The sequence below is a fragment of the Mya arenaria genome, chromosome 14, assembly GCF_026914265.1.
Source record: "Mya arenaria isolate MELC-2E11 chromosome 14, ASM2691426v1".
NCBI classification, from domain to species: domain Eukaryota; kingdom Metazoa; phylum Mollusca; class Bivalvia; order Myida; family Myidae; genus Mya; species Mya arenaria.
Window position 1 is genome coordinate 34,700,382 of NC_069135.1, and position 27,272 is coordinate 34,727,653.

At 35.3% G+C, this 27,272-nt stretch overlaps 3 protein-coding genes across 3 annotated transcripts in view; 1 reads left to right on the plus strand and 2 right to left on the minus strand.

Annotated features, from left to right (window-relative positions):
• LOC128217616 (serine/threonine-protein kinase mTOR-like) overlaps positions 1 to 9,074 on the plus strand; it is a 45,105-nt gene extending 36,031 nt beyond the window's left edge. Inside the window, exons 45-51 of the mRNA XM_052924880.1 lie at positions 172 to 307; positions 602 to 749; positions 1,401 to 1,523; positions 1,811 to 1,893; positions 2,600 to 2,747; positions 3,499 to 3,634; positions 6,807 to 9,074. Of these exons, the coding sequence (XP_052780840.1) occupies positions 172 to 307; positions 602 to 749; positions 1,401 to 1,523; positions 1,811 to 1,893; positions 2,600 to 2,747; positions 3,499 to 3,634; positions 6,807 to 7,150 (1,118 nt within the window). The 3' untranslated portion in view covers positions 7,151 to 9,074. The remainder of the gene's footprint in view (positions 1 to 171; positions 308 to 601; positions 750 to 1,400; positions 1,524 to 1,810; positions 1,894 to 2,599; positions 2,748 to 3,498; positions 3,635 to 6,806) is intronic.
• Positions 9,075 to 11,208: 2,134 nt separating this feature from the next.
• LOC128216659 (low affinity immunoglobulin epsilon Fc receptor-like) lies at positions 11,209 to 14,763 on the minus strand. The gene has a single exon (XM_052923279.1). The coding sequence runs from the start codon at positions 14,683 to 14,685 to the stop codon at positions 13,498 to 13,500; it is 1,188 nt and encodes a 395-aa protein (XP_052779239.1). The 5' UTR covers positions 14,686 to 14,763; the 3' UTR covers positions 11,209 to 13,497.
• Positions 14,764 to 22,607: 7,844 nt separating this feature from the next.
• LOC128216529 (low affinity immunoglobulin epsilon Fc receptor-like) lies at positions 22,608 to 25,414 on the minus strand. The gene has a single exon (XM_052923117.1). The coding sequence runs from the start codon at positions 25,238 to 25,240 to the stop codon at positions 24,134 to 24,136; it is 1,107 nt and encodes a 368-aa protein (XP_052779077.1). The 5' UTR covers positions 25,241 to 25,414; the 3' UTR covers positions 22,608 to 24,133.
• Positions 25,415 to 27,272: the final 1,858 nt, after the last annotated feature.

The window sequence follows — 27,272 nt, forward strand, 5'->3', positions numbered from 1 at the left end:
TTTTCTACTATATTAGGCTGACTGTAGCAAGCTGTGTTCAGCCTTTCGTGTCAATGTGGTGATGAAACGTCTCCTTAGTATCAGAAAGCATTTAGATACAGAGGCTTTGTATATTGTCTGAATTTGCTCATATAAGAAATGCACAAAATAAATCTTTTTACTGTTATCCAGGGAGCAATGGTCAGGACTACCAGTTCCTGTTGAAGGGCCATGAAGATCTGAGGCAAGATGAGCGTGTCATGCAGCTGTTTGGACTTGTCAACTCTCTCCTCGTTAGCAATCCTGAGACATTCAGGAGGAACCTCATGTAAGTATATAAATGTTGTGCCAATTAATGCAAATGAGATGTTTTTACTCTAAACTAACTCCTGTTTTGTATATAAACTCCCCTAAGCTTAGAGCCTTAGACACAACTTTACTTCATGCCTTTGATATTAATTTTTTTGGAACTGTACTCCTTGTATTTTTTATACACAAGTGTTTAATTATTCTTTTAAAATCTTATCTGATACAAGAAAACCTAGTTGTTCTTGAATTTAGAATAGCTTCACTAATGGACATAACATGAGATCTATGGTCCATAATTATTTGTCCATTTTAGGATTACCCGCTTCTCAGTGATTCCACTGTCTACCAACTCTGGACTGATTGGCTGGGTGCCCCACACCGATACCCTCCATTCACTAATCCGAGACTACAGGGAGAAGAAGAAGATACTCCTCAACATTGAACACAGGCTTATGCTGAGGGTAGGTATTTTCTATTGGTCCATTCATCACTGATTTAGACAAAACTAGTTAACTCAGTTGGTGTCAACAATGATCCTTATTCCAGTTATCACTGAGATCTTTTTATATTTGCGACTTATTTTAGCTCCTTTGTCAGATGGCCCCAAACTATGACCCTCAACTCTGGTCCATATGGCCCTTAGCTCTGGTCTTAGTTTTAGTAAATAGTAAATACTAATTTATTTTAGCTTGATTGTGACGAAAGCTGATACTCTCCATTCCATATCAACGGCAGAAACCAGTACTGTGTCCTTTTTGAGAGTCCATGAAAAAGTACCCCTGTTGGGATTGAAACCCATAACCTCTATGGTGAGAGACAGACACATAGAGGCGGTCTTGGTTTTGAATGCCCTCGTCTAGGGTCCCTTTCTCTGGTCTGTGTTTCACATGCCTTATAACTCAGTGCAAATGTCCTTTACGACTTGGCCCTATTTCATAAAAAATATGTCCCCTTACAGTTGACTTCTGATCCTGACATTTGGGCAGAATGTAGAGGTATTTGAACATGCCTTGGAGCACACCCAGGGTGAGACCTTGCCAAGATCCTTCGATACAAGAGCCCCCATCTTATACCTCAATTGAGATGGCCCCTATTTATTGACCCTATTACAGATGGCCCCAGACTATGACCACCTGTCGTTGATGCAGAAGGTTGAGGTATTTGAACACGCCCTGGAGCACACCCAGGGTGATGACCTTGCCAAGATCCTATGGTACAAGAGCCCAAACTCTGAGGTAAGTTTGGTTTGGTTTAAGTAAAATTTTATCATTGTATATAAATCATACTTCAAGGTCACGTATATTTATTAAAATTTCAAGCTACATGGATAGACTAGATAGACATACAATAGAGAAATTTGTAAGGCATGTTGAGTGATGACTAACAATGATTTTTTATTTTCACTTATGAATTCATGTGTATTGCCTCAGGACAAATTGTACATTTCTAGCTTTTGATGTTATTGGTAGGTGACTAGATTATCTCCCATTGTTTTATAATGATCTATACCCATTTTATACAGGTATGGTTTGACCGGCGTACCAACTACACACGATCCCTGGCTGTCATGTCAATGGTGGGATATGTGCTCGGACTGGGAGATAGGTAATTGTTGTGAATGATCATTAGATGGAAGTCTATAAGTAAAATATTAAGACTTGCAACTGCACATCACTGTAAATATAGTATTGCTGATGATTTAGATATTTTTGAAAGTATGCATTACATAGTGAATACCAAATTACATTTAGAAAGTGAAAATTAGTCTAAGGGAGACAACCTGTACTCAGAGAGTGCAGATGAGTGTTGTGTTACTTTCCCTTGCCTGTGAAAACCCTGCATTATTTGCAAATAAACTATGTTTTTATTCATTTGCAATCAAATATACCTCTCCCAACCAGAGGCAGGCTCTTGTTTTTTTCCTAAACCTGGTGTTCATTTTTAATGCTTGCTAAAGTTCAATTCACTCAAATATGTAGCAAAAAAATGAAACTATGAAACCAAGATAATTTCAATTTACGATTAAAATCAACTATGATCTTTATAAAAATGGCCCCCTGGGTCCTGCTAAGGTAGTGGTTAATACCAGCCTTTAAGGTACTGAAATGCATGTACATGCAAATTAACTAGTATGAGCTAGAATATCATATACTTCAAGATAATTTTAAAAACACCACAAGTAACTATTTGGACATCCTTAGCACCTCAGCGTATTCCTAACCCTAATTAAAGGTTATGAATTCGCTTGGGTGCCGAGGAGGCTATTGGGTTTGAAAATGGAATTACATTTGTATTTTATTTCACTATTCAGACATCCTTCAAACCTGATGTTGGACCGGTTAAATGGAAAGATAATCCATATTGACTTTGGTGACTGTTTTGAGGTGGCCATGGTGCGGGAAAAGTTCCCGGAGAAAATACCCTTTAGACTGACTAGGATGCTTATAAATGCAATGGAGGTACGAACAGACTGGTATTTTTTCAAATCTTTTAAAGATGCACTCTTACTCCCAAAGAAGATATACCATAATTAATACAATTGTTTTAATAATTTGATTGATGGAAAAGGATGAATAAATATCGAAAACAATTGTTCCTATCAAAGATACTGTGTTGAATTTGAAAGAAAGGTGCAGAATACGCATTAAGGTGTTTCTACCTTATGAGACGATAGTTGATCACTTAAAATCTTTAAGGACTCACCAGTCATTTAATTTTTGTGCGTTTTCAGCTATTAAATACACAATTACAATCTTGTTATCAGTAATTAATATTTTCCATAAATGCATTATTTAGTTTATTAAGCAATGTAGTTAAAGGTTTATCTCTTAAAATTTTTGTTTGTCATACATGTGTATGTAATGATTTTAAACACAAGTATCACTTAAATCTTTGGTTGTAATTATATTGAGGGGTACATGCAAGACTCCAGTAACAATCTGAGTTTATAGAAGGACATACTACAGTTTTGCATGCACCCTAAGCCACATAATTTGAAATAATAAAAAAATGTTGAATAGGTAACATTATCTCTTTTTGGAAATAAAATTTATTCTGAAGCTTGCTTTTAATCTACTTGAATTTTGTCATATATCAGTTTTGCCTCTCTAAAGCATAATAATTTATTTTTTAAACTTACAGTAACAGCACAGTCAAGTTGCAGCACATGTTCCATAAATCATCACTGTATCTTGTTTCTTGTTTTTGTAGGTAACCGGTATAGGAGGAAACTACAAGATGACGTGTGAAAGTGTAATGACGGTGCTGAGGGAAAATAAAGACAGCCTCATGGCCGTCCTAGAGGCATTTGTATACGACCCCCTCCTCAACTGGAGGCTTATGGATGGTAATATTGTATTTCACAAATGTCAAGATCATTCTAAACCAAGGTCAATGTCAACCAATTGTTAAGGGTCACTCAACCAAGGTTGAAGGTCATTTCACACTAAGATTAAGTCATTCACAGCTAAGGATGAAGGTCATCCACACAACAAGATTGAAGGTAATTCACAGCTAAGGTTGAAGGTCATTCACAGCTAAGGTTGAAGGTCATTCGCAGCTTAGGTTGAAGGTCATTCACAGCGAAGGTTGAAAGTCATTTACAGCCAATGGTGATAGTCATTCACAGTCGAGGTGAAGGTCATTCACAGTCTAGGTGAAGGTTATTCATATCTAAGGTTAAAGGACATTCATATCCTAGGTTAAAGGTCATTCATAGCCAAGGTTGAAGGTCATTCACAGCAAAGGCTGAAGGTCATTCACACAACAAGATTGAAAGTCATTCACAGCAAACTAAGGCTGAAGGTCATTTACACAACAATATTGAAAGTCACTCACAGCCAAGGTCAATCTATCAAAGACAAAAAAGCTTAGTAGAGAGATGTAGTTTTCTTCGTGGATTGTGAACATTATGTATGACTAAATATTGTACAGTGAAACACCTCAATCCAGACAACCTGTTTGATTTTGAGAAAATGGCCTTAATAGCTTGTAGGTCTCATTACTGAGTTTCTGCTGACCAGGCCCAAATTTCTCGAAACTTCTTAAGCTTAACAGGCTTAAGTCGCTTATTTCCATTAGCCGAAATACATACTTAAAACTTGATTTTGATAAACAAAATTGGTTTATTGTGATTATCATACAGATTATTCCTATAAAATTTCGAAAAACTCGTAAAGAAGTAAAAAATATGCATATTACAGAATAACAAAAATAATGAGCTTAGCTTAATCCTGTTATAAGAGACTTAAGAAGTTTCAAGAAATTGGGCCCAGGGTTGTGTCTGGTCATGTGGTGGAATACATTAGATTCTTTCTATGTATTGCTGTGTATTTTTATTTCACAGTATGTAATTATACCCCCACAAACGAAGTTTGAGGGGGTATATAGGAGTGAGCTTGTCGGTCGGTCGGTTTTCATGGTTTCCGGGCGATAACTTATGAAAGGCTAGTTTAGTTTTGGTTTTATCTTAAACTATGTACCAACATGTGCCACTTTGTTTCGCAAATATGGAGCTAATAGTTTGAGTCTGCATCTGTGGCCAAGTGAATACTATTCAAGCAGTGAAAATAAATAAAAAAAAGTCTGTCATTTATTCTTTACATCGTAAATTATTCAACGAATAACATGTATCATAACAACACAGTTTCAGTGTACATATAGCCCTTAAAATACATGTATGTTTGTGTCAGTTACATATACATTTTCGGAACCATGTCTCCATGGACTTTATACCGAAAAAAAAACTTGTCAAGAATGGACTGTTTACAACTTTTTTTTTTTTATTGGACATTTTCGTTTATTCAAATGGTAGGTACAACAACACACACAAAACATGCAAAGTAACATTCACACTGTTTACAACTTGACTTAATTTTGACAGACAGTTTTTCAAGTGCATCGTCAACTCATAACTAGAACCCGGGAAAGATCACTCCAGTCCTTATGGTACTCATGCAGTACATTATCAATTGAAATAATCTCTTAAGTGCATCCTGGTGAGTGGTTATCAACAATGGCTCAGTAGTCTTACAGTCATTATCATCATCATCAACATCATCAACATCATCATTGCCAATAAAATGCATTCATTCAATCAATAACCCATCAATTATGGAACACTTCCGTGTTTTTCACTCTAACCTTGATCTCTATCGTAAAGTGGCTACTTTGTTGTCGTAAAGTGGCTACTTTGTTGTCGTAAAGTGGTTGATGATTATCATTAAAGAGGGATAAGTGTTGTAAATGTCTTTATATTGTGTCAGCCGAGGTGTGAATATAAACATGTATACCTGTCAACAAATTGCCTGCCGTTGCATTAATGCATCAATTTAACATGTGATTAATTAAAAGGGACTGGATTAAGTGATTGTATTACTGAATTACGGGGTGCCCATTTTTTTCGGGGTTTAAGACCATTGAATTATAGAGGCAAAAGATTGGTTCTGATAAAAATCGGTCTCATTAGCAGGGTGGTCAGGAAACCGGGGTGGTCAGGAAAACAGGGAGGTCCCATATAGGGGTTTTAACTTGAACTTGAATTTGGACCTTATTTGTGGCTTATGGGAAGTATTGAGGCTAGTGTTTGACTGGGGAACTAGATCTAGTTGTATTTACCTTGTTAGATATATTTTGTTTTAAATAATTTTGTGAACAGAAATGAGCATTGATAGTTGTACCTTGGTTTATAATAATGAATGACAAAAGTTTTTCTAGCTTTACTCTATATGGTGATATGTCCAGAAGAAAGATGCTAATGAACTTGAACTTAAATTAGGCTCTACATACATGCAGGGCTTCTAAAACTTTGGAACCTCGGTCGGTCGGGAAGCGGTCAGATGACAAAAAGTGAAACAGTGTTATGATTTATTTGCTTAATGCATCTACAGTGGGTAGACATTCAACATTCAACTGATACTCTTGAATAATAATAATAATGTATATCTAGATTTATTATCGGGGCTTCAAGCTATACGTGTGATATCGACAACGATTTTTTCATTACTGCGAATTAAAATGACGTAAGCTTCGAGACTATGCTGTTAATCAAGCGTGTCGCTGTTGATATCCTATATATGACTCGGTTCGGATTAACAATGACATGTATGCAATTTAAAAGAACAATTTAGATTTAACAGTTTGGTAATCAACAAACGGATATATCATGTAATGATCGACGATGACATAGCATATTCATATTGCCATGTGAAAATATGGACCGATTTTAACACTTAATCAGGATAGCAACCACACAATTAACACATAGTTTAATTACCAATACACGTGATTGGACCGATTGCAAGCGTCTGCTAATTAACAGATTAACGGAAAAAGCAGCGGGTCGCATTAGTGTGTGAATGACATTTTTACATTTTTTGAAACTGAAATCGGTCTGGCTTGGTCAAAATCGGTCCAGACCGGCAAATTGCCGGTTTTTAGAAGCCCTGCATACATGTATGTTTGAGCTAGAGTTTTAGTTGACTCTGTGATTTAAATTTTATACTCTCAATTCCTTTTAGCTACAACAAAAGCGAAACCGAAGGCGAAGCGTTCAGCAGACCCGAGCTACTCAGAGAGCCAAGAGCAAGGTGACAACTTTGAAAATGTTGATCTGACACAATCAAGCCACAAAAAATCGGTGGCAGAGGTTGGCCAGTCAGCGGGCGGGGATTCTTCAAATGCAGAAAATCTAAACAAGAAAGCCATCAGTATTGTGGAGCATGTAAGGGCAAAGTTGACAGGCAAGGACTTCTCAGTGGATGACCCAGTCGATGTAGAGAAGCAAGTTAGCTTACTGATTAAGCAGGCGACGTCTCATGAAAATCTGTGTCAGTGTTACATTGGATGGTGTCCTTTCTGGTAAAACCAGTTCGATGTTGTTGACGAGGTGGTTATTGTTCATATATTTCTACTCAGCTGCAGCCAATCATTTAACACTGGTTAATTCTTAGGTTTGGTTAAAGTTAGCCAAAACGTTTATTGATTGGTCAAAGTTAGCCAAAATGTTTAAAGATTGGTCAATATTTATCCAATATTTACTGTTGACCAATGAAATGGCTTTTTTGTGCAAACAATCCAATAGAAAACCTGTGGATAACTTGCATTATCCAGTTTTATACAATTGGCTGATGATGTCATTGTTTTCTACCCGCCTTCTATTAATTATATGTAAGGATTTGACATGTACGAGCTAAACGTCTTCATGGTATTTTATTCAAATTGTATATAAGTTACTGGACAAGCAATATTTATTAAAAATAGTTATTTCATAATGTTTTGTAAAAATGTATGATCTTTGTGTATTGGTTGATTTTGTAACTTCATATTTCAATGGCCATGTTTTGAAGTTTTAGCTTTGTCAAGTCAACACAATTATGTTAACACTTGTGGTATTTACACCAACATCTGCCAAGTAAATAAAATTGTAAATATTAAAAAATAGTACCAGTAATAGTAAATTGTTTTGCAGATTAGAAATAGAAATATGGCTAATTATAAATCGGTACCATCCAACCACTGTTTTGTACATTTGTTTATTTTGACATTTTGAATGTTTCAAGTATTTTTTTAACTTATACAGTGGTCAAAATTAGCACAAGCCCACAAGCCCTGCACTGGTAAAATGTCTTCCGGGCTTGCTCAAATTCTGAATTTTATATAGCAGGGCTTGTTCAAAAATATGATTCCATGCAATAGTATAAGAATTCGGGCTTGTTCATCCGAAAGTCTAATTTCAATGACTGCTTATATATTGCTGTATATGTGCTGTAATCAATTGTATGTATCACATATTAAACATTAAAGGGGCTAGACACCAGATGGTCCCAAAATCTGCAAATACATAATTTCTACATGTAGTTGGAGTCTGATAATACATCGTTTTACATGATTAAAATAATAAATGCAACAATTATGCTGCTGTCTCATCTGTGTTTCCCTGTTTAAAAATAGCGCACAATGGTTTCGCAGTTTAAATCATATCTGTTTTTGGGTAAAGATAAATACCAACACTTTTTTAAATTTACTGGATTTAAATGATAGACAACCCCTCAAAATTTTGATTTGGAAAAATGCACAAATAATGCGAAAGATGCATGAGTCACAAGCTATGTGATACATCAATAAGTAAAATTCAATGCGTTGTACACAAACATTAATGTCAAGTTTTATGTAAGTTTTTGACAGTCTTCTTTTTTTTCTTGCAATTATATCAACTAGTGTGTAGCCCCTTTAAGTAAAATATATTAAACTGACTTTTTTTATTTATATCTAAATGTGTATACACAAGTGTATGTGTCTGTAATTACTAATTAAAACATTTGTTCTATTGGTGTATAATAATACATTCAGCCAGATTTTAAGTGTACTGTATGTTGTACTGCTTAGAAGTATCATTTCATTCGTTCATGATCACAATGAAGAAAGACCTTGAAGCACTGTGTCATATTGCAAAAATTACTGGTTGTGTGTAACCAAACTGTGAAATTGTCTGAGGTTATGTGTACATAGCGTTCTAATGTCATGTACATAGCGTTCTAATGTCATGTACATAGCGTTCTAATGTCATGTTCTTAGCGCGTACATAGCGTTCTAATGTCATGTACGTAGCGTTCTAATGTCATGTACGTAGCGTTCTAATGTCATGCACATAGCGTTCTAATGTCATGTACAAAACGTTCTATTGTCATGTACGTAGCGTTCTTATGACATGTACATAGCGTTCTAATGACATGTACGTAGCGTTGTAATGTCATGTACATAGCGTTCTAATGTCATGTACGTAGCGTTCTAATGTCATGTACAAAGCGTTCTATTGTCATGTACATAGCGTTCTAATGTCATGTACATAGCGTTCTAATGTCATGTACATAGCGTTCTAATGTCATGTACGTAGCGTTCTAATGTCATGTACATAGCGTTCTAATGTCATGTACATAGCTTTCTAATGTCATGTACATAGCTTTCTAATGTCATTGTACATAGCGTTCTAATGTCATTGTACATAGCGTTCTAATGTCATGTACATAGCGTTCTAATGTCATGTACATAGCGTTCTAATGTCATGTACATAGCGTTCTAATGTCATGTACATAGCTTTCTAATGTCATTGTACATAGCGTTCTAATGTCATGTACATAGCGTTCTAATGTCATGTACATAGCTTTCTAATGTCATTGTACATAGCGTTCTAATGTCATTGTACATAGCGTTCTAATGTCATGTACATAGCGTTGTAATGTCATGTACTTAGCGTTCTAATGTCATTGTACATAGCGTTCTAATGTCATGTACATAGCGTTCTAATGTCATGTATATAGCGTTCTATTGTCATGTACATAGCGTTCTAATGTCATGTACATAGCGTTCTAATGTCATGTACATAGCGTTGTAATGTCATGTACTTAGCGTTCGAATGTCATGTATATAGCGTTCTAATGTCATGTACATAGCGTTCGAATGTCATGTACATAGCGTTCTAATGTCATGTTCTTAGCGTTCTAATGTCATGTACATAGCGTTCTAATGACATGTACATAGCGTTCTAATGACATGTACGTAGCGTTCTAATGACATGTACATAGCGTTCTAATGTCATGTACATAGCGTTCTAATGTCATGTACGTAGCGTTCTAATGGCATGTACATAGCGTTCTAATGTCATGTACATAGCGTTCTAATGTCATGTACATAGCGTTGTAATGTCATGTACATAGCGTTTTAATGTCATGTACATAGCGTTTTAATGTCATGTACATAGCGTTCTAATGTCATGTACATAGCTTTCTAATGTCATTGTACATAGCGTTTTAATGTCATTGTACATAGCGTTCTAATGTCATGTACATAGCGTTCTAATGTCATGTACTTAGCGTTCGAATGTCATGTACATAGCGTTCTAATGGCATGTACATAGCGTTGTAATGTCATGTACTTAGCGTTCGAATGTCATGTACATATCGTTCTAATGCCATGTACATAGCGTTCTAATGTCATTGTACATAGGGTTCTAATGCCATGTACATAGCGTTCTAATGTCATGTACTTAGCGTTCTAATGTCATTGTACATAGTGTTCTAATGCCATGTACATAGCGTTCTAATGACATGTACATAGCGTTCTAATGACATGTACTTAGCGTTCTAATGTCATACACTTGTGTGAGAATTTTTCTGCAATGAACAAAAATAGTGATAAAAACTTCGACTTGTATGTAATGAGGTTTATTTTGTGGGAAAAAGGTGAACCCGTTCTAAGGGATATTACAACCACTTGTATTCATGTTTTTCAGCCCTCGATATGTGTTTTAAGTACAGATTGTCTTAGATAATAATGAAATTCTTGAAGTATCTGAAGTAAAACATTTAGTTATTCATGTAAGTGTGGTATTTGATTTATGCAATTATATTGTGGTTCAGTTAAATGTAGTGGGAACCGTGTGTGCAATTATTTGATGTTTGTACATGTTGCTTGAAAATAGTGAAAGATATTGTTAAAATTGTTGCGTATTAAGCATGTGGATAAAGAATGAAATAAACTCTAAATGTTTTCGTGTTTTCATCATTGTAAGTGTATTTCACATTTAAATAAGCATGAACTGCTTTAATGTTGCCACGGTCGCCTTCGTATTATGGCAGACAATACGTCATGGCAGCACTGTTCCCCATTGTTTAAGTTGGATAATGGACTTACCGAAATACGCTTACTTACCGAAAGACGGATACTATTACCGAAATACGCAAGATAGCTGCCGAAAGACGCCTTCAATACATGTTATTTTTTATTGTTCTTATATTAATATTATATAACTACATTAACAACCCAAGTTTTAGAGAAAAAAAATATGAAATATAATGTTTAATGTTAAAATAAACTGTCAGTAAAATTTGTCAATTAAAACAGATTAAGTAAACAAACAAGTAAGACATTCCAAAGTTTATTTCAGAAAACAATCGAGCACATATATGAAAACATAAATATACACATGATTCACACACATACATGGTCCGTTATGTCTGTTATAAAGTTAAAACAAACTGGAAGTAAAATAATAAACCATGGTCCGTAATGTCCCCAAATATGGTACGTTATGAAGTTAAAACAGCTTAAGTAAAATTATAAATCTTGGTCCGCAATGTCCCCAAATATGGTCCGTAATGTCCCCAAATATGGTCCGTAATGTCCCCAAATATGGTCCGTAATGCCCATGGTCCGTAATGTCCTGACACCGTTCCCCAAGGGTAGCACTTTCTTGTTTGCTCTCAAACTTAACAATTTGTTTTTTGATCTGTAACGAACTTAGTTACAAATCCAACTGAGGTTGATGAACAGCCAGATAGCACTACTAACTCCTGAATTATGGCCCTTCAATTTTTAAAACAAGAAGTCCATGATTGCCTGTGCTCAACTGACATGGGTTTTTTGTAATTTTCTATCCAGGCCATGTGCGAATAGGTAATAGTTCACTTCGAATACTTTGTGTTAGTTAATAAGCGCCGCCATAACAGTTCTGTTACAAATAATATGCAATGCGAATATGGAGTCTCTATAGATTGTAGCAATGCTGCCAATTTCAAGGACCATTATTCAGTCCATTCTCGTACACTAGAGCAGTCATGTTATGCGCACAATCATAATCAAACCTCTGATGTATGAGAATGAATACAGTCATGCATGGGCAGATCTGGCTGTTCTTGGAAAAGAACCGAGGCATTATAGCTATCCAACTTCTTTCCAAGTTTGGTGAAGATCAAATATTAACTGAAAGCTCTATTCTCTTTACAAGCTAAATTACAGCAGTCTGGCCAATTTCAAGGGGCCATAACCCAGTCATGCATGGAAGGATCTGGCTGGTTTTCGAAGGGAAATTTGATAAAGTGTAAAATTGAAATAACATCGGATGATCAATGAAATCTCGTATTGTGTTCACAAGCCGTATTGTAGCAATATTGACAGTTCCAAGACCAATAATCCAGTGATGCATGGGCGGATCTGGCTGGTCTTTAAAAGGAACTGTGATACAGAGCGTTTCTAACTAGTTTATCACCAATAAAACGACCTTATTCTCGCAGTTATAGCTTTAGAATGACTGAATTAAGTTTTTTCGACAAGCGTTTGTCTCCGATACCTTTTCTATTATGTTAATTTTAAAATGACAACACTATTTGCATTGCCTATAAACATTATGAGGTACATTATTTCGTTCTACGGTAATCGTATATTTCAACAGAAAATGAACGGAATGAGCCTATTTTTAAATGTTTAAAAGCAATTTCGTATATCTTAAATATTTTTTTTAACCACAAATATTTTTTAATGGAACCAGAACATTAAGGGGTAACTATGCATAACAAGTAACCCATTATGGAATTGATATTTTAGAATAGTACACTGAAGCTTGGATGATCGTGCATGAATCTCTTTAAATGAATGTTGTTTAAATATTTAAAATCGATGCATTATTCTTGTGGCTATAACTGCATAAAAACAGCCATGGTTATTTCATACGAAGTAAAGCTCGTACCCATTTAAAGTAGCTGGTATGTTCTCACTGTTTGCTTCAATGGTCGCTGCTTGTTAGCAATCCGTTCGACAACCTCTGTGTCTTTTGGCAACAATTCAAGAATTAGCTTACATTATCTGGTAGTTCTATTAACCATATATTCCTAGTGACTTTATCTTACAGTTGTAGCATTTGCAAGAGCTTTATTTGGTAATTGAGAATTTGTAAATTTATACATCAAAATGCATTGCCTACAAGGATAACTGTTTCCCCATGATATGGACAGGCATTAACCTCTGATTCGGTGTAGCTACCCTGCTGGCTTGCTTAAACAATCAGTATCATATTTTATGCGTTATCAGCCAAGGCAAAAGCATGCAACACTTCAGAATAAAATGAGAATATGCGAAAAGCAATATTGATTCGTCATATTATATACACTCACTGAGCAATAACATGAACATGTTTATGCTGACAGTGATAACTTACAAATGCCATGCTCTAACACAGCAAGTCAATACTAAATCGCTGCTACTGTATCAACCTTCTTCTCAATGCGAGAGTGTTCATCGTTCCGTCATATTATATACACTCACTACGCAATAACATTAAACATGATTATGCTGACAATGATAACTTACAAATGTCATGCTCTAACACAGCAAGTCAATACTTAATCACTGATATTGTATCATTAAGTTCCAATTCAATCAGATCCAATCTAATTTAAATTCACAAACAACCATCAGCTCGAAATGACATTGTACATCGTTCCACGCTCCGTTAGCATGTGTGTGTAAACAGTCTTCGCCGTTATTATTGTCATTTGGTTCACCCTTGTCCCAACCTTTGAAATCTCTCCTCGTCCAAACACGCTCATCAGAAATCCAGTACCAGGTTCCTTCAGAGTTCTTGTCAGATCCGCCCAACCATTTCCACTCGTTTACGAAGTTTCTAGCAACAAAATCGTTCTCTTCTTTAGATTCGATCTCCACCAACTTTGAGTGACCCCACGGAATCAGTTCTGAACATTTCTTGGCAGCTTTTTCAAAATTATATTTTCGATCAAGCTTTACGTAACACTTTTTATTCAGTGTTTTACCATTTAGGTTGGAACAAACAGTGCGTCCTTTAGCAAGTATTTTCCTGACGCTGTCGCTAGTTACGCTAAATTCTGTTTTTAGATAATTTACATCTGACTTCATACTTTCGTAATTTTGGTACATACTAGTAAGGGTGTTTTGGTGGTCTTTAAACGTGCCAACCAATTTAACAATTTCGTTTTTCATTTTGGTCACTTCTGTCTCTAGATGTGCGGTATTTTCGTTTGACTCATTTAATGAAGCATTCAGTGCATCAACTCCTTCAGAAAAGTGTGCAGCGCGTTCAAGCATATGCTCTTGTTTCGAATCGATTTCACTGAGTAGTTTGTTGAAGTCGTCCATTTGTTCAAGCATATGCTCTTGTTTCGAATCGCTTTCTCTGAGTAGTTTGTTGAAGTCGTCCATTTTAGTTTCCATTCGTGTTGTCTTCTCCGTTATATCCGTATTAAACTCACCCAGGAAAAGTTTCTCTTTAGCAAAGGCCTGTCGAATTTGTAATTTGAAACCTTGACTTGTGTCACTTTTTTCCCGTCTTGTGAGTCCCCCTTGGCTATTGTGTGCATCAGATTTGGTTAAAACTGTATTAGTGTTATTAACACATATGCCACAAAAGTCGCCTGACATCATGGCACTCACGTTTGCCACAACGGTCTCAATATCTTGCTTCAGGTTCAGCATTTCGTAATCAACTTTTGCTTCAAGTAAATTCACTTTTTTACTAAGCTGATTTAAATTCTGTGCAGTAGTCATAGCAGCCAAAAATACTGCAAGTACTCCTACATTATAGACCGCCATTTTGAAATGTGTTATACAATGTATGTCCACGCTCTTCTAAATGTTACTAAGAAATTATTGCAAGTTATTACAGTTTGAATTTTCTGAAGCAACTACAGGTATATGCTTGTCCAATGCTAATTTATCGAAAACGAGGCGTTTCGATCCAGCTTGTATGGTGGCATATAACTGCCGTAAGATAACCTGTGAACGTTCGCGAATTATTTTGTATTAACCACTTATTTTTCGCGATAATTATTTAGCTAACCAGTTAATATTCGAGATACGTTTTTGGTAAGATAAATATTATAAGAATAAAACAGGCTTGAAAGTGCCTAGAACTGACACCTTTTACCTTTTTTTTAGCTGTATAACATTAACAGGTTATGTAGTTATGGTTTGCAAATTCCACTTAATAAGTAAGATAATTAATGGAATACGTAATAAGATTCGTGTTACCACCAAACTATAAATGCATTCCAGATTCAGTTCCAGATTCAGTTCTGGGCACGTTCTAGCCTGTTTTTAGTTTTATGATAATTATCTTACCAAAAAAGTAACTCGGATTTTAACTAATTAGCTAAATGTTCACGCTTTTCTAAATGTTACAAAGATATGATTTCACGTGATTACAGTTTGAATTTTCTAAAGCAACTACATGTAGGTATATGCTTGTCCAAAACTAATTTATCGAAAACGAGGCGTTTCAATCTAGCTTGTATGGTGGCATATAACTGCCGTAAGATAACCTGTTAACGTTCGCGAATTGTTTCGTATTAACCACTTATTTTTCGCGATAATTATCTAGCTAACTACATGTAGTTAATATTCACGTTACGTTTTTGGTAAGATAAATATTATAAGACTTAAAACAGGCTTGAAAGTGCCTAGAACTGACCCCTTTTACCTGTACAACATTAGCAGGTTGCCCAGTTATGGTTTGCGAATTCCACTTAATAAGTAAGATACTAAATATTATACGTAATAAGATTCGTGTTACCACCTAGCTATGAATGCATTCCAGATTCAGGCGCTGACAGGTTAACTAGTTATGGTTTGCGAATTCCACTTAATAAGTTACATACTAACTGGTTAATGTAATAAGATTCTAGTTACCACTTAGCTTAACCAGTTATAGTATGTTACTTATTAAGTGTAATTCGCATATCATAACTAGGTAACCTGTTAATGTTATACAGCTAAAAAAGGTAATAGGTGGCAGTTCTGGGCACTTTCAAGCCTGTTTTAAGTCTTTTGATATTTATCTTACCAAAAAAAGTAACGCGGATATCAATCAATCAGCTAGATAATTATCGCGTAAAATTTAGTGGTTAACACGAAACAATTCGCGAACGTTAATTTTTAGGTTATCTTACGGCAGTTATATGCCACCATAAGTTGCAATGTTCTAGAAATTCTATCTATAGAAGCAAAAGCGTATCATGCAGTTCCTACCTTTATATTTCTGCCGCCTATGTCTGAGAAATGTGGGTTGTAGTAATTGAAAACTCTCGTTGCTTCTGTCTCAAGGTTATACCTGCTCCAGCTTCTGCTGTTTTCCACATCAAATTTGATACGTTATCGTTACATTCTTCCGGTCGTTTCGATAGCTTTATTAAGATTAAATCTTATACTTATTTAACAGCACTATGTAAACTTCAAGGACAAATAAAGCTGCCCATTTTATTATTACGAAATGATTAAAGATACTCATATCAACGCCCTGTTAGTCCATATAAACAGCCGAGTCTTTGACGATTTTTGTTTTGGCGACCCTGTTTAGGGAACAAAATGAATATCCAAATGTTAAAAAAAGTTCCCTATGCGCGCATTTTTGTGGCTACGCCCTGTACGCCACATAGAGATCCCGTCACGTATAATACAGCTCTCAAAGGTATTTGGGTGTTACGTGTCCTGAGGCATCCATATCCCCTTGTATGAGTTTTTGGTATCAACTTTATGATTGGTATCATGTCTTGACGGAAGAATTTCCCAAGAATACCTTATACCAGCATTCACTGTATTCATCACTAAACATCATCATGTGCGGTGTATAAATGCTCACTATGGATATTCATGCGTTATGTACAGATACCTCCACGATATCATGATATTCTTTCGTTAGGTACATATCGCTTAACAATATCAAATTATTGATGAACAGCTGCTTACAGAAGCCTCATGATCAAGGTCATTTGGTAAAACTGTGATATAACAAAATGGTGTTACGCTACGAAATCCAGTGTAGGTGGTGCTAGGACTAAATTGTACACTGCCTGATTTATATCTTACAGCACTTTTATACACATTTATACTTGACCGGTTCTAGTAACTTTTAACGATCTTGGTCATGTGGTGTACCAGTTTACCGTAGCAGCGCCATTACTGGACTTCGTAGCGAAACAACGACGACGACGATGATGTGATAATGATGCTGCTGCTGATGCTGCTGCTGAAGCTGCCAGTATCCAACAGGAATTGACGAAACTATCTCGAAGCTTGACGGAGATGGCCGAGTTGTTACGATTGATGATTTCTCTGTTATATCGTAGCGCATATACTTCGAGCGGGGAAACAACTCGCACACGTTAGCTGTCGAGAGCGACCGATATAGCTCGTCGAACTAAATGTTGTTGTTTTTAACTAGGTATGCATGTACTCTAATAATGACTCGGTCAACATACAAACAAAGAGGTCAAAATAAATAAAACAATACAAAAAACACACCTTATTTAAAAGTTTGGTATTTTTGTTTGGATAGGATATCCGAAATATTGGCCAGTCCCGCTACCTTCCAAACAGAGAAGAGAGAATCAACGAAATGTCATTTAAAGGAATATCTAAAGCTAGAAGAAGAAGCTAGCGGACACAACCAATTTTTGTACGGCCTTCTCGCAGAACTTCATCATTCGGAGCTCCTCGGCCATTTTTATCGAAAACACCTCGGATGTATGCTGGTACATTAGAAGAAGTAGTTCGATTTTTTTTTAAATTATATCATTCATTAAATTTAGTGTTTCAGCTTGTATTTATTGATCTAAGTTTAAATTGATTGCCAATGAAGTGTATTATTGCAAATATAATTAAGATTCCCAAAAGTTAAGGCATTAAGTTTAACTGCCAAACTAAATTACTACACGATATATTTGCAGCAGACTTAAACATACCGATTTCTAAGTATGAAAACCGTCCATATACATCCGAGGTTAATTGTCGAGAAAAAATGCCGAGGAGTTCCGAATGAGAACTTTATATGCAGACAACAGATATCTTATAGACGTATCTACAAAACGTAGAGTTTCAGAAAATTTGGGTTCTTCTTGTATCTTTTCCGAGAAAACCTTTTATATTCATGCGATTGATTTACTAAAAGCTTAACCAAATATTTTCGTTCGCTAGACTCAACCCAAGATATAATTTAAGCGCTGAAGCCCAAACATAATTATTTCGTGATTGGACATACATGTACTTCTGTAGCAATCTAGCTTTATTGTGTACGCAGAGGAAAATACATAAGTTAGTAGGCAATGCACGCATTGGCCAAAGAGGTCGAGTAAAAGAGGTCAAGTTAAATGATCTTTTACACAATACTGCAATGGAAGTTTAAAAAAAAATCAAATTCGTGCCAACATTGTTATTTTATGCGTTGTGTATTCCATTGCAGTGTCAAATCTAAAGCCAATTATTTGATTTATAGATTAATTGTGTAAAATATAGCTACCTGATTTCATCGACCAAATCGTAAAAAAACTACGTTTTGTGTTGTATCATAAATCTGATAAATACTCATGAAAATGCTTCATGCTTTATAAGAGCTATACACACAGAAAATGCTTTATGCAACAATGCAGAATACCAAATGAATTGTCGTTCGCCAAAAGCAATAAACTAATCAAATTCATTCCTATAATATTTTACACATTAAACAGGTTTATGATAACAAGAATTACCAACCAACAACATACGGTAACGAAGGCAAGACACAACTAAGTATTGTATTTAACCGCGATTGTATCAAAAAGTTCCAATTCTCTTAGATTAAATCTAATTGAAATTCACAGAAAAACTCAGAAACTGACGTGACAGTGTGCATCGTTCCATGTTTCGTTTGATGTCAAGTCGACACAATTATGTAAACACTTGTAGTATTTGCGCCAAACTTCTGCCAAGAAAATCAAATTATAAATATTAAAAAATAGTAATAGTAAATTGTTCTCTTTATGTTCCTATCACTGAACTTAAATTGTATCTTTTTATGTAAATACAGTTTTGCAGATTAGAAATAGAAATATGGCTAATTATAAATCTGTACCATCCTACCTCTGTTCCGTACATTTTTTTTTAGGTTTTGAATGTTTCAAGTATGTTTTTTTAATGTATGTAATGCTGTACATGTGCCGTAATCAATTGTATGTATCACGGATGAAACTTTAAAGGGGCTAGACACCAGATGGTCCGAAAATATGCAAATACAAAAGTTCAACAAAACAAGCCTAGAATTGTCAATGCGAGCTGGTAGGAGGCCAATAATACATCGTTTTACATGATTAAAATATTAAATGCAACAATCATGCTGCTGTCTCATCTGTGTTTCCCTGTTTTAAAATAGCGCACAATGGTTTTGCAGTTTAAATCATATCTGTTTTAGGGTAAAGATAAATATACCAACGCTTAAACTTACTGAATAAACATGATAGACAACCCCTCAAAATTTTGATTTGGAAAAATGCACAAATAATGCGAAAGATGCATGAGTCACAAGCTATGTGATATATCAATAAGTAAAATTCAATGCGTTGTACACAAACATTAATGTCAAATTTGATGTAAGTTTTTGACAGTCTTCTTTTTTTCTTGCAATTGTATCATCTAGTGTGTAGCCCCTTTAAGTAAAATATATTAAACTGACTTTTTTATTTCTATCTAAATCTGTATACACAATTGAATGTGTCTGTATTAAAAACAAACTTCTATTGCTGTATAATAATACCAAAAGGCAGATTTAAAGTATACCGTATGTTGTACTGCTTAGAAGTATCATTTCATTCATTCATGAACACAATGAAGAAAGACATTGAAGCACTATGTCATATTGTAAAAAATACTGATTGTGTGTAACCATAATGTGAATACCGTATGTCAGAGGTAATATGCACATAGCGTAGTTATGTCATGCATTTATGTGTGATTATTTAGAGCTTTATGAGTAAATGCTTTTATGTGGATTTTTTTCTACAATGAACAAGAAATAATGATAGAGACTTAGACTTGAATGAAATGAGGTTTATTTTGTATAGAAAAATGAGCATGTTCTAAGGGATATTAAAACAACTTGTATTCATGTTTTTCAGCCCTCGATATGTGTTTTAAGTACAGATTGTCTTAGATAATAATGAAATTCTGGAAGTATCTGAAGTAAAACATAAAGTTATTCATGTAAGTGTGGTATTTGATTTATGGACTTATGTTGTGGTTCAGTTAAATGTAGTGGGAACCATGTGTGCAATTATTTGATGTATGTACATGTTGCTTAAAAATAGTGGAAGATATTGTTAAAGTTGTTGCGTATTAAGCATGTGAATAAAGAATTAAATAAACTGTAAGACATCCCAAAGTTTATTTCAGAAAACAATCGAGTACATATATAAACTCATAAATATACACATGATTCACACACTTACATGGTCCGTTATGTCTGTTATAAAGTTAAAACAAACCGGAAGTAAAATTAAAAATCATGGTCCGTATTGTCCAGGAATATGGTAAGTTATGAAATTAAGACAAACTGTAAATAAAATTATAAATCATGGTCCGTAATGTCCCCAAATATGGCCCGTAATATCCCCAAATATGGTCCGTCACGTCACCAGTATATTTGGTCCGTTATGTTCTGACACCGTTCCCCACTTTCATGTTTGGTCTTTAACTTAACAATTTGTTAATTGATCTTTACCGAAATTAGTTACTAAGAGTATTAGCATATATATTTCGACTGAGTTTGATTAACAGCCAGACAGCACTACTTACTCCTGAATAATGGTTTTCAAAACAAGAGGCCCACAATGACCTATGCTCTACTGGCATGGCTTTTTTGTCATTTTCAATTCAGAGCATCATCAGTATGTATGTGTGGGTAAAAGTTCACTTCGAACACTTCGTGTTAGTTAATAAGCGCCACCATTACAGTCATGTAACATATACTATGCAATGTAAATATGGAGGCTCTATTGGTTGCAGCAATGCTGCCACTTCCAAAGGTCATAATCCAGTCCATTCTCGTACACCAGGGCAATGATGCAATGCGTTCAATTATTATCAAAACGCTGATGTATGAAAATGATACAGTCATGCAGGGGCAGATATGGCTGTTTTTGGAAAGGAACCGAGGCTTTATGGATATCCAAGTTTGGTAAAGATCAAATAAAAACGAGGGGCTCTTTTCTTTTTACTAGCTCAATTTCAGCAGTTTGACCAATTTCAAGGGGCCATAACCAAGTCATGCATGAGGAGATCTGTCTGCTTTTTGAACGCGACTAAGTCAATATCTAACTACTGTGTATAAGTGAAATAACATAGGATGATCAATGAAATCTCTATTGTGTTCACATGCCGTATTGCAGCAATTTTGACAATTCCAAGATCCATAATCCAGTGATGCATGGGCGGTCCTTGCTGGTTTTTGAAAGGAACTGTGATACAGACCGTATCCAACTAGTTTATTACTGATAAAACGCCGTTACTCTCGCCGTTATAGTTTTTAGAATGATGAAATTAAGTGTGTGTTTTTTCAACAGGTGTCTGTCTCCGATAGTTTTACTATTATGTTAATTTAAAAACAACAACACTATTTGCATTGCCAATAAACCTTATGACGTACATAATTTCGTTATACGGTAGTCGTACATTTCAAGTGAAAATTAACGGAATGAGCCTATTTTTGAATGTTGTCAAAGCATTTTGGTCTATCTTAACATTTTTTAGCCACAAATGTTTTCAAATGGAACCAGAATATTATGGGGTTACTATGTATAACAATTTACCCAATGTGGGCTTGATATCTTAATATCTGGATGATCGTGCATGATTTTTTATATTAAAGGTTGTTTAAATATTTTAAGTTGGTGCATTATTCTGGTGGGTATAACTTCTTTAAAAGAAGTATGGTTATTCCATAAGAAGTAAAGCTCGTACCAACTTGATGTAGCCGGTATTGAATCCGGGTCAACCCGGCCAAAATTTCTTTTCGGCCCAGTTACCATTTCGGCCTGGTCCATTTCGGCCTACTTTAATTATTATTATTCTAATACTGAATATTCTTATTTCTATCAAAAATATATTCAAAATCGGTGCATTGGTCTAGTGGCTATAACTATTTAAAAACAGTCCTGGTTATTTCATAAGAAGTAAAGCTCGTACCAATTTTAAGTAGCTGGTATTCAGTTTTACATTTTGGTACTGGGAACTTCACAAGGCATAGAGTCACTTGTTTTGCCCTAGACTAATACTTTTACACGAACATTGGCGTACTTGTTTATGGCGACAAAAGAAACATTCGGAACTCCTCTGCCAATTTCCGACGAAAACAACCTCGAATGTGTATGGACGGTTTACATATCAGAAATCTTTACAGTTTAACTACGCTGCAAAAAGATCGCGTAGTAGTTTCGATTTTGGCAGTTAAACTTTATGACGTTACTCTTGGGAATCTTAATTATGTCTGCAATTATACACTTCACTGGCAATCAATCCAAACCTAGAAGTGCAAAATACAAGCTAAACACTACTAATAATTAATACTTTCATTTAAAAGAAGTACGAACTACTTTTATTAATGTACCGGCATACATCCGAGGTTGTTTTCGACGGAAAATGGCCGAGGAGTTCGGAATGCAAAAGGAAGGCAAAGGGAAAGACATAGTTTGATAAAAAATAGTACTCCGGAAGATGTTTTATGCTTTATTAGCGTTATACACGCGGAGAAGGATTAAAGCAACTTCATACAACAATACAAAAAATAAATACAATATGATTTGTAAAGGTCAAAATCAAAATACAATCCAACTCCATTTGTCATAATAATTTACATATTAAACAGGTTTATGATGACAATAATTACAAAACAATGGCATACGCTTACAAAAGCAAGGCAATACTAATTCTTTTATACATCCGAGATTGTATCATAAGTTCTAATTCAGTCAGATTAAATCTAATATTAATCTTCAAAAACCTTCTATCTAAATTTTGAAATGGCGATATATTCAATTAAAAAAATCTAGTTTCATGCAGTTTGTCTGCTAGCAAAGTGCTCACTGTTTGCTTCAATGGTCGCTGCTTGTTAGCAATCCGTTCGACAACCTCTGTGTATTCGTCTTCTGGCAACAATTCAAGAAATAGCTTACATTATCTGATAGTTCTATTAACCATATATTCCTAGTAACTTTATCTTACAGTTGTAGCATTTGCAAGAGCTTAATTTATGTGAAATATATACAACAAAATGCATTGCCAATAAGATCTATAAGCCAGCATATTCAATGCAGGCTAAGATAAATAAGCCGGGTAAAGTTCCTGTAGTATTCAAGAATAACACTTTTCCACTCGATATGGACAGACGTCATCCTTAACTTTGTTGTAGCTATCCTGCTGGCCTGCTTAAACAATCCGTATAATATTTTATGCGTTAACAGCCCAAGTAAATGCACCATTGAAACACTTAAGAATAAAATTATATATGCGAAAAGCAATATTGATTTATCATTATATACCTTACCGAACAATAACATGTTTATGCTGACAATACTAACTTGAACAAAGCAAGTCAATACGAAATCACTACTACTGTATCAACCCTCTTCTCAATGTGACAGTGTTCATCGTTCCGTCATATTATATACACTCACTAACAATAACATTAAGTATGTTTATGCTGACAATGATAACTTACAAATGCCGTGCTCTAACACAGCACGTCAATACTTAATCACTGCTTCTGTACCAACTATCTTCTCATTGCGACAGTGTTCATCGTTCCGTCTTATTATATACACTCACTAACAATAACATTAAACATGTTTATGCTAACAATGATAACCTACAAATGCCATGCTCTAACACAGAACGTCAATACTTAATCACTGCTACTGTATCAACCCTCTTCTCAATGCGACAGTGTTCATCGTTCCGTCTTATTATATACACTCACTAACAATAACATTAAACATGTTTATGCTAACAATGATAACCTACAAATGCCATGCTCTAACACAGCACGTCAATACTTAATCACTGCTTCTGTACCAACTATCTTCTCATTGCGACAGTGTTCATCGTTCCGTCTTATTATATACACTCACTAACAATAACATAAAACATGTTTATGCTAACAATGATAACCTACAAATGCCATGTTCTAACACAGCACGTCAATACCTAATCACTGCTATTGTATCATTAAGTTCCAATTCAATCAGTTCCAATCTAATTTAAATTCACAAACAACCGTCAGCTCCGAGTTACATGGTATATCGTTCCATGTCCCGGAAGCCTTTAAGTGTAAACAGTCTTCCCCGTCATTATCGTCATTTGGTTCACCCGCATGCCAAGCTTTGAAATCACTCTCCGTCCAAACACGCTGATCCGAAATCCAGTACCAGGTTCCTTCAGATTTTTTGTCAGATCCACCCAACCATTTCCCCTTGTTCTTGAAGTTTTTAGCAATAAAGTCGTTCTCTTCTTTAGATTCGATCTCAAGCAACTTTGAGTGATCCCCCGAAATCAGTTCTGAACACTTCTGGACAGCTTTTACAAAATTATATTTTTCATTAAGCTCTACGTAACAATTTGTATTCAGTATTTTACCTTTTAAGTCGAAACAAGCAGTGCGTCCTTTAGAAAACATTTTCTTGACCCTGTCAATTGATTTCGCCATATCAACCAAAGTTTCGTTAAATTCTCTTTTAAGATTATTTACATCTGACTCCATACTTTCGTAATTTTGGTTCATTCTAGTGAGATTGTTTTCGAACTCTTTTAACATGCCTCCCACTTCAACATTTTCTTTTTTCATTTTCGCCATTTCTGTCTCAAGATGTGCGGTATTTTCGTTTGACTCATTTAATGAAGCATTTAGTGCATCAACTCCTTCAGACAATTGTGCAGCGCGTTCAAACATATGCTCTTGTTTCGAATCGCTTTCTCTGAGTAGTTTGTTGAAGTCGTCAATTTTAGTTTCCATTCGTTTTGTCTTCTCCGTGATATCAGTATTAAACTCACCCAGGAAAAGTTTCTCTTTAGCAAAGGCCTGCCGAATTTGTAATTTGAAACCTTGCATTTTGCTTGTGTCACCTTTTTCCTGTCTTGTGAGTCCCTCTTGGTTATTGTGTGCATCAGATTTGGTTAAAACTGTATTAGTGTTATTAACACATATGCCACAAATGTCGCTTGTTATCATGTCAATCACGTTTGCCACAAAGGTCTCAAGATCTTGCTTCAGGTTCAACATTTCGTAATCAACTTTTGCTTCAAGTAAATTCACTTTTTGACTAAGCTGATTTAATTTCTGTGCAGTAGTCATAGCAGCCAAAAATACTGCAAGTACTCCTACATTATAGACCGCCACTTTTAAATGTGTTATACAATGTATGTCAACGCTTTTCTAAATGTTCCAAATAAATAATTGCACGTTATAACAGATTGAATATTCTGAAGCAACTATAGGGAAATATATGCTTGTCCAAAGCTAATTTATCGAAAACGAGGCGTTTCAATAGGGCTTGTATGGTGGCATATAACTGCCGTAAGATAACCTGTTAACGTTCGCGAATTGTTTCGTGTTAACCACTTATTTTTCGCGATAATTATCTAGCTAACTAGTTAATATTCGCGTTACGTTTTTCGTAAGATCAATATTTTAAAACTAAAACAGGCTTGAAAGTGCCCATAACTGAAACCTTTCACATTTTAGCTGTACAACATTAACAGGTTATCTAGTTATGGTTTGCGAATTCCACTTAATAAGTAACATACTAACTGGTATACGTAATAAGATTCGTGTCACCACCTAGCTATAAATGCATTCCAGATTCAGGCTCTAACAGGCTAGGTTAACTAGTTATGGGTTGCGAATTCCACTTAATAAGTTACATACTAACTGGTTAACGTAATAAGATTCGTGTTACCACTTAGCTTAACCAGTTCGTATGTTACTTATTAAGTGTAATTCGCAAACCATATCTAGTTAACCTGTTAACGCCTGAATCTGGAATGCATTTATAACTACATGTAAGTGGTAACACGAATCTTATTATGTTGACCAGTTAGTATGTTACTTATTAAGTGGAAGTCGCAAACCATAACTAGATAACCTGTTAATGTTGTGCAGCTGAAAAAGGTAATAGGTGGCAGTTCTTGGCATTTTCAAGCCTGTTTTTAGTCTGATGATATTTATCTTACCAAAAATGTAACGCGGATATTAACTAACTAGCTAGATAATTATCGCGAAAAATAAGTGGTTAACACGAAACAATTTGCGAACGTTATAAGGTTTTCTTACGGCAGTTACATGCCACCATAAGCTTGCTATTTTCTAGAAATTCTATCTATAGAAGCAAAAAAGTGTATCAGTTCCTAGCTTTATATTTCTGCCGCCTATGTCTGAGAAATGTGTGTTGCAGTAATTAAAAACACTCGTTGTTTCTGTCTCAAGGTTATACCTGCTCCAGCTTCTGCTGTTTTCCACATCAAATTTGATACATTAACGTTACATTTCTCCGGTCGTTTCAATTGCTGAATTAAGATTAAATCTTATACGTATTTAACAACACAATGTAAACTTCAAGGACAACCAAAGCTTCCCATTTTATTAGAACGAAATAATGAAAGGTACTCATATCAACGCCCTGTTACGCCACATGAGCTCATATCACGTTTAAAACAGCTCCCAAAGGTTTTTGGGTGTTACGTGTCCTGAGGCATTCATATATATACCCTTGTATGCGTTTTTGGTACACATCAACTTTAGGATTGGTCTCATGTCTTGACGGAAGAACTGCCCAAGTATGACTTATACCAGCAGTCACTGTAATCATCACTAAACACCATCATATGCGGTGTAGTAATACTCACCATGGATATGCATGCTTTATGTACAGATACCTCCACGATGTCATGATATTCTTTCGTTATGTACATGTCGCATAACGATATTAAATTTTTGATGAATAGCTGCTTACAGATGTCTCCTGATCAAGGTCACTTGGTAATACTGAGATATAACAAAAGGGTGTTTCGCTACGAAATCCAGTGTAGGTGGTGCTAGGACTAAATTGTATACTGCCTGATTTATATCTTACAGCAGTTTACATTTATACATATACTTGACCGGTTCTAATTCCTTTTAACGATAATTGGCCATGTGAGTGTACAAGTTTATCATAACAGCGCCATTACTGTCTGGACTGGAGGAAGGTGATGATTTAGATTAAGGAAAAGTGTAGACATTGCAGTAAAGAAATAGTCTGTCATTTATGTTGTAGTAGTGGATAGTTGATATTTGTTATGATATCCCAATCGGAACACCTCGGCCAGTATCCAACAGGAATTGACGA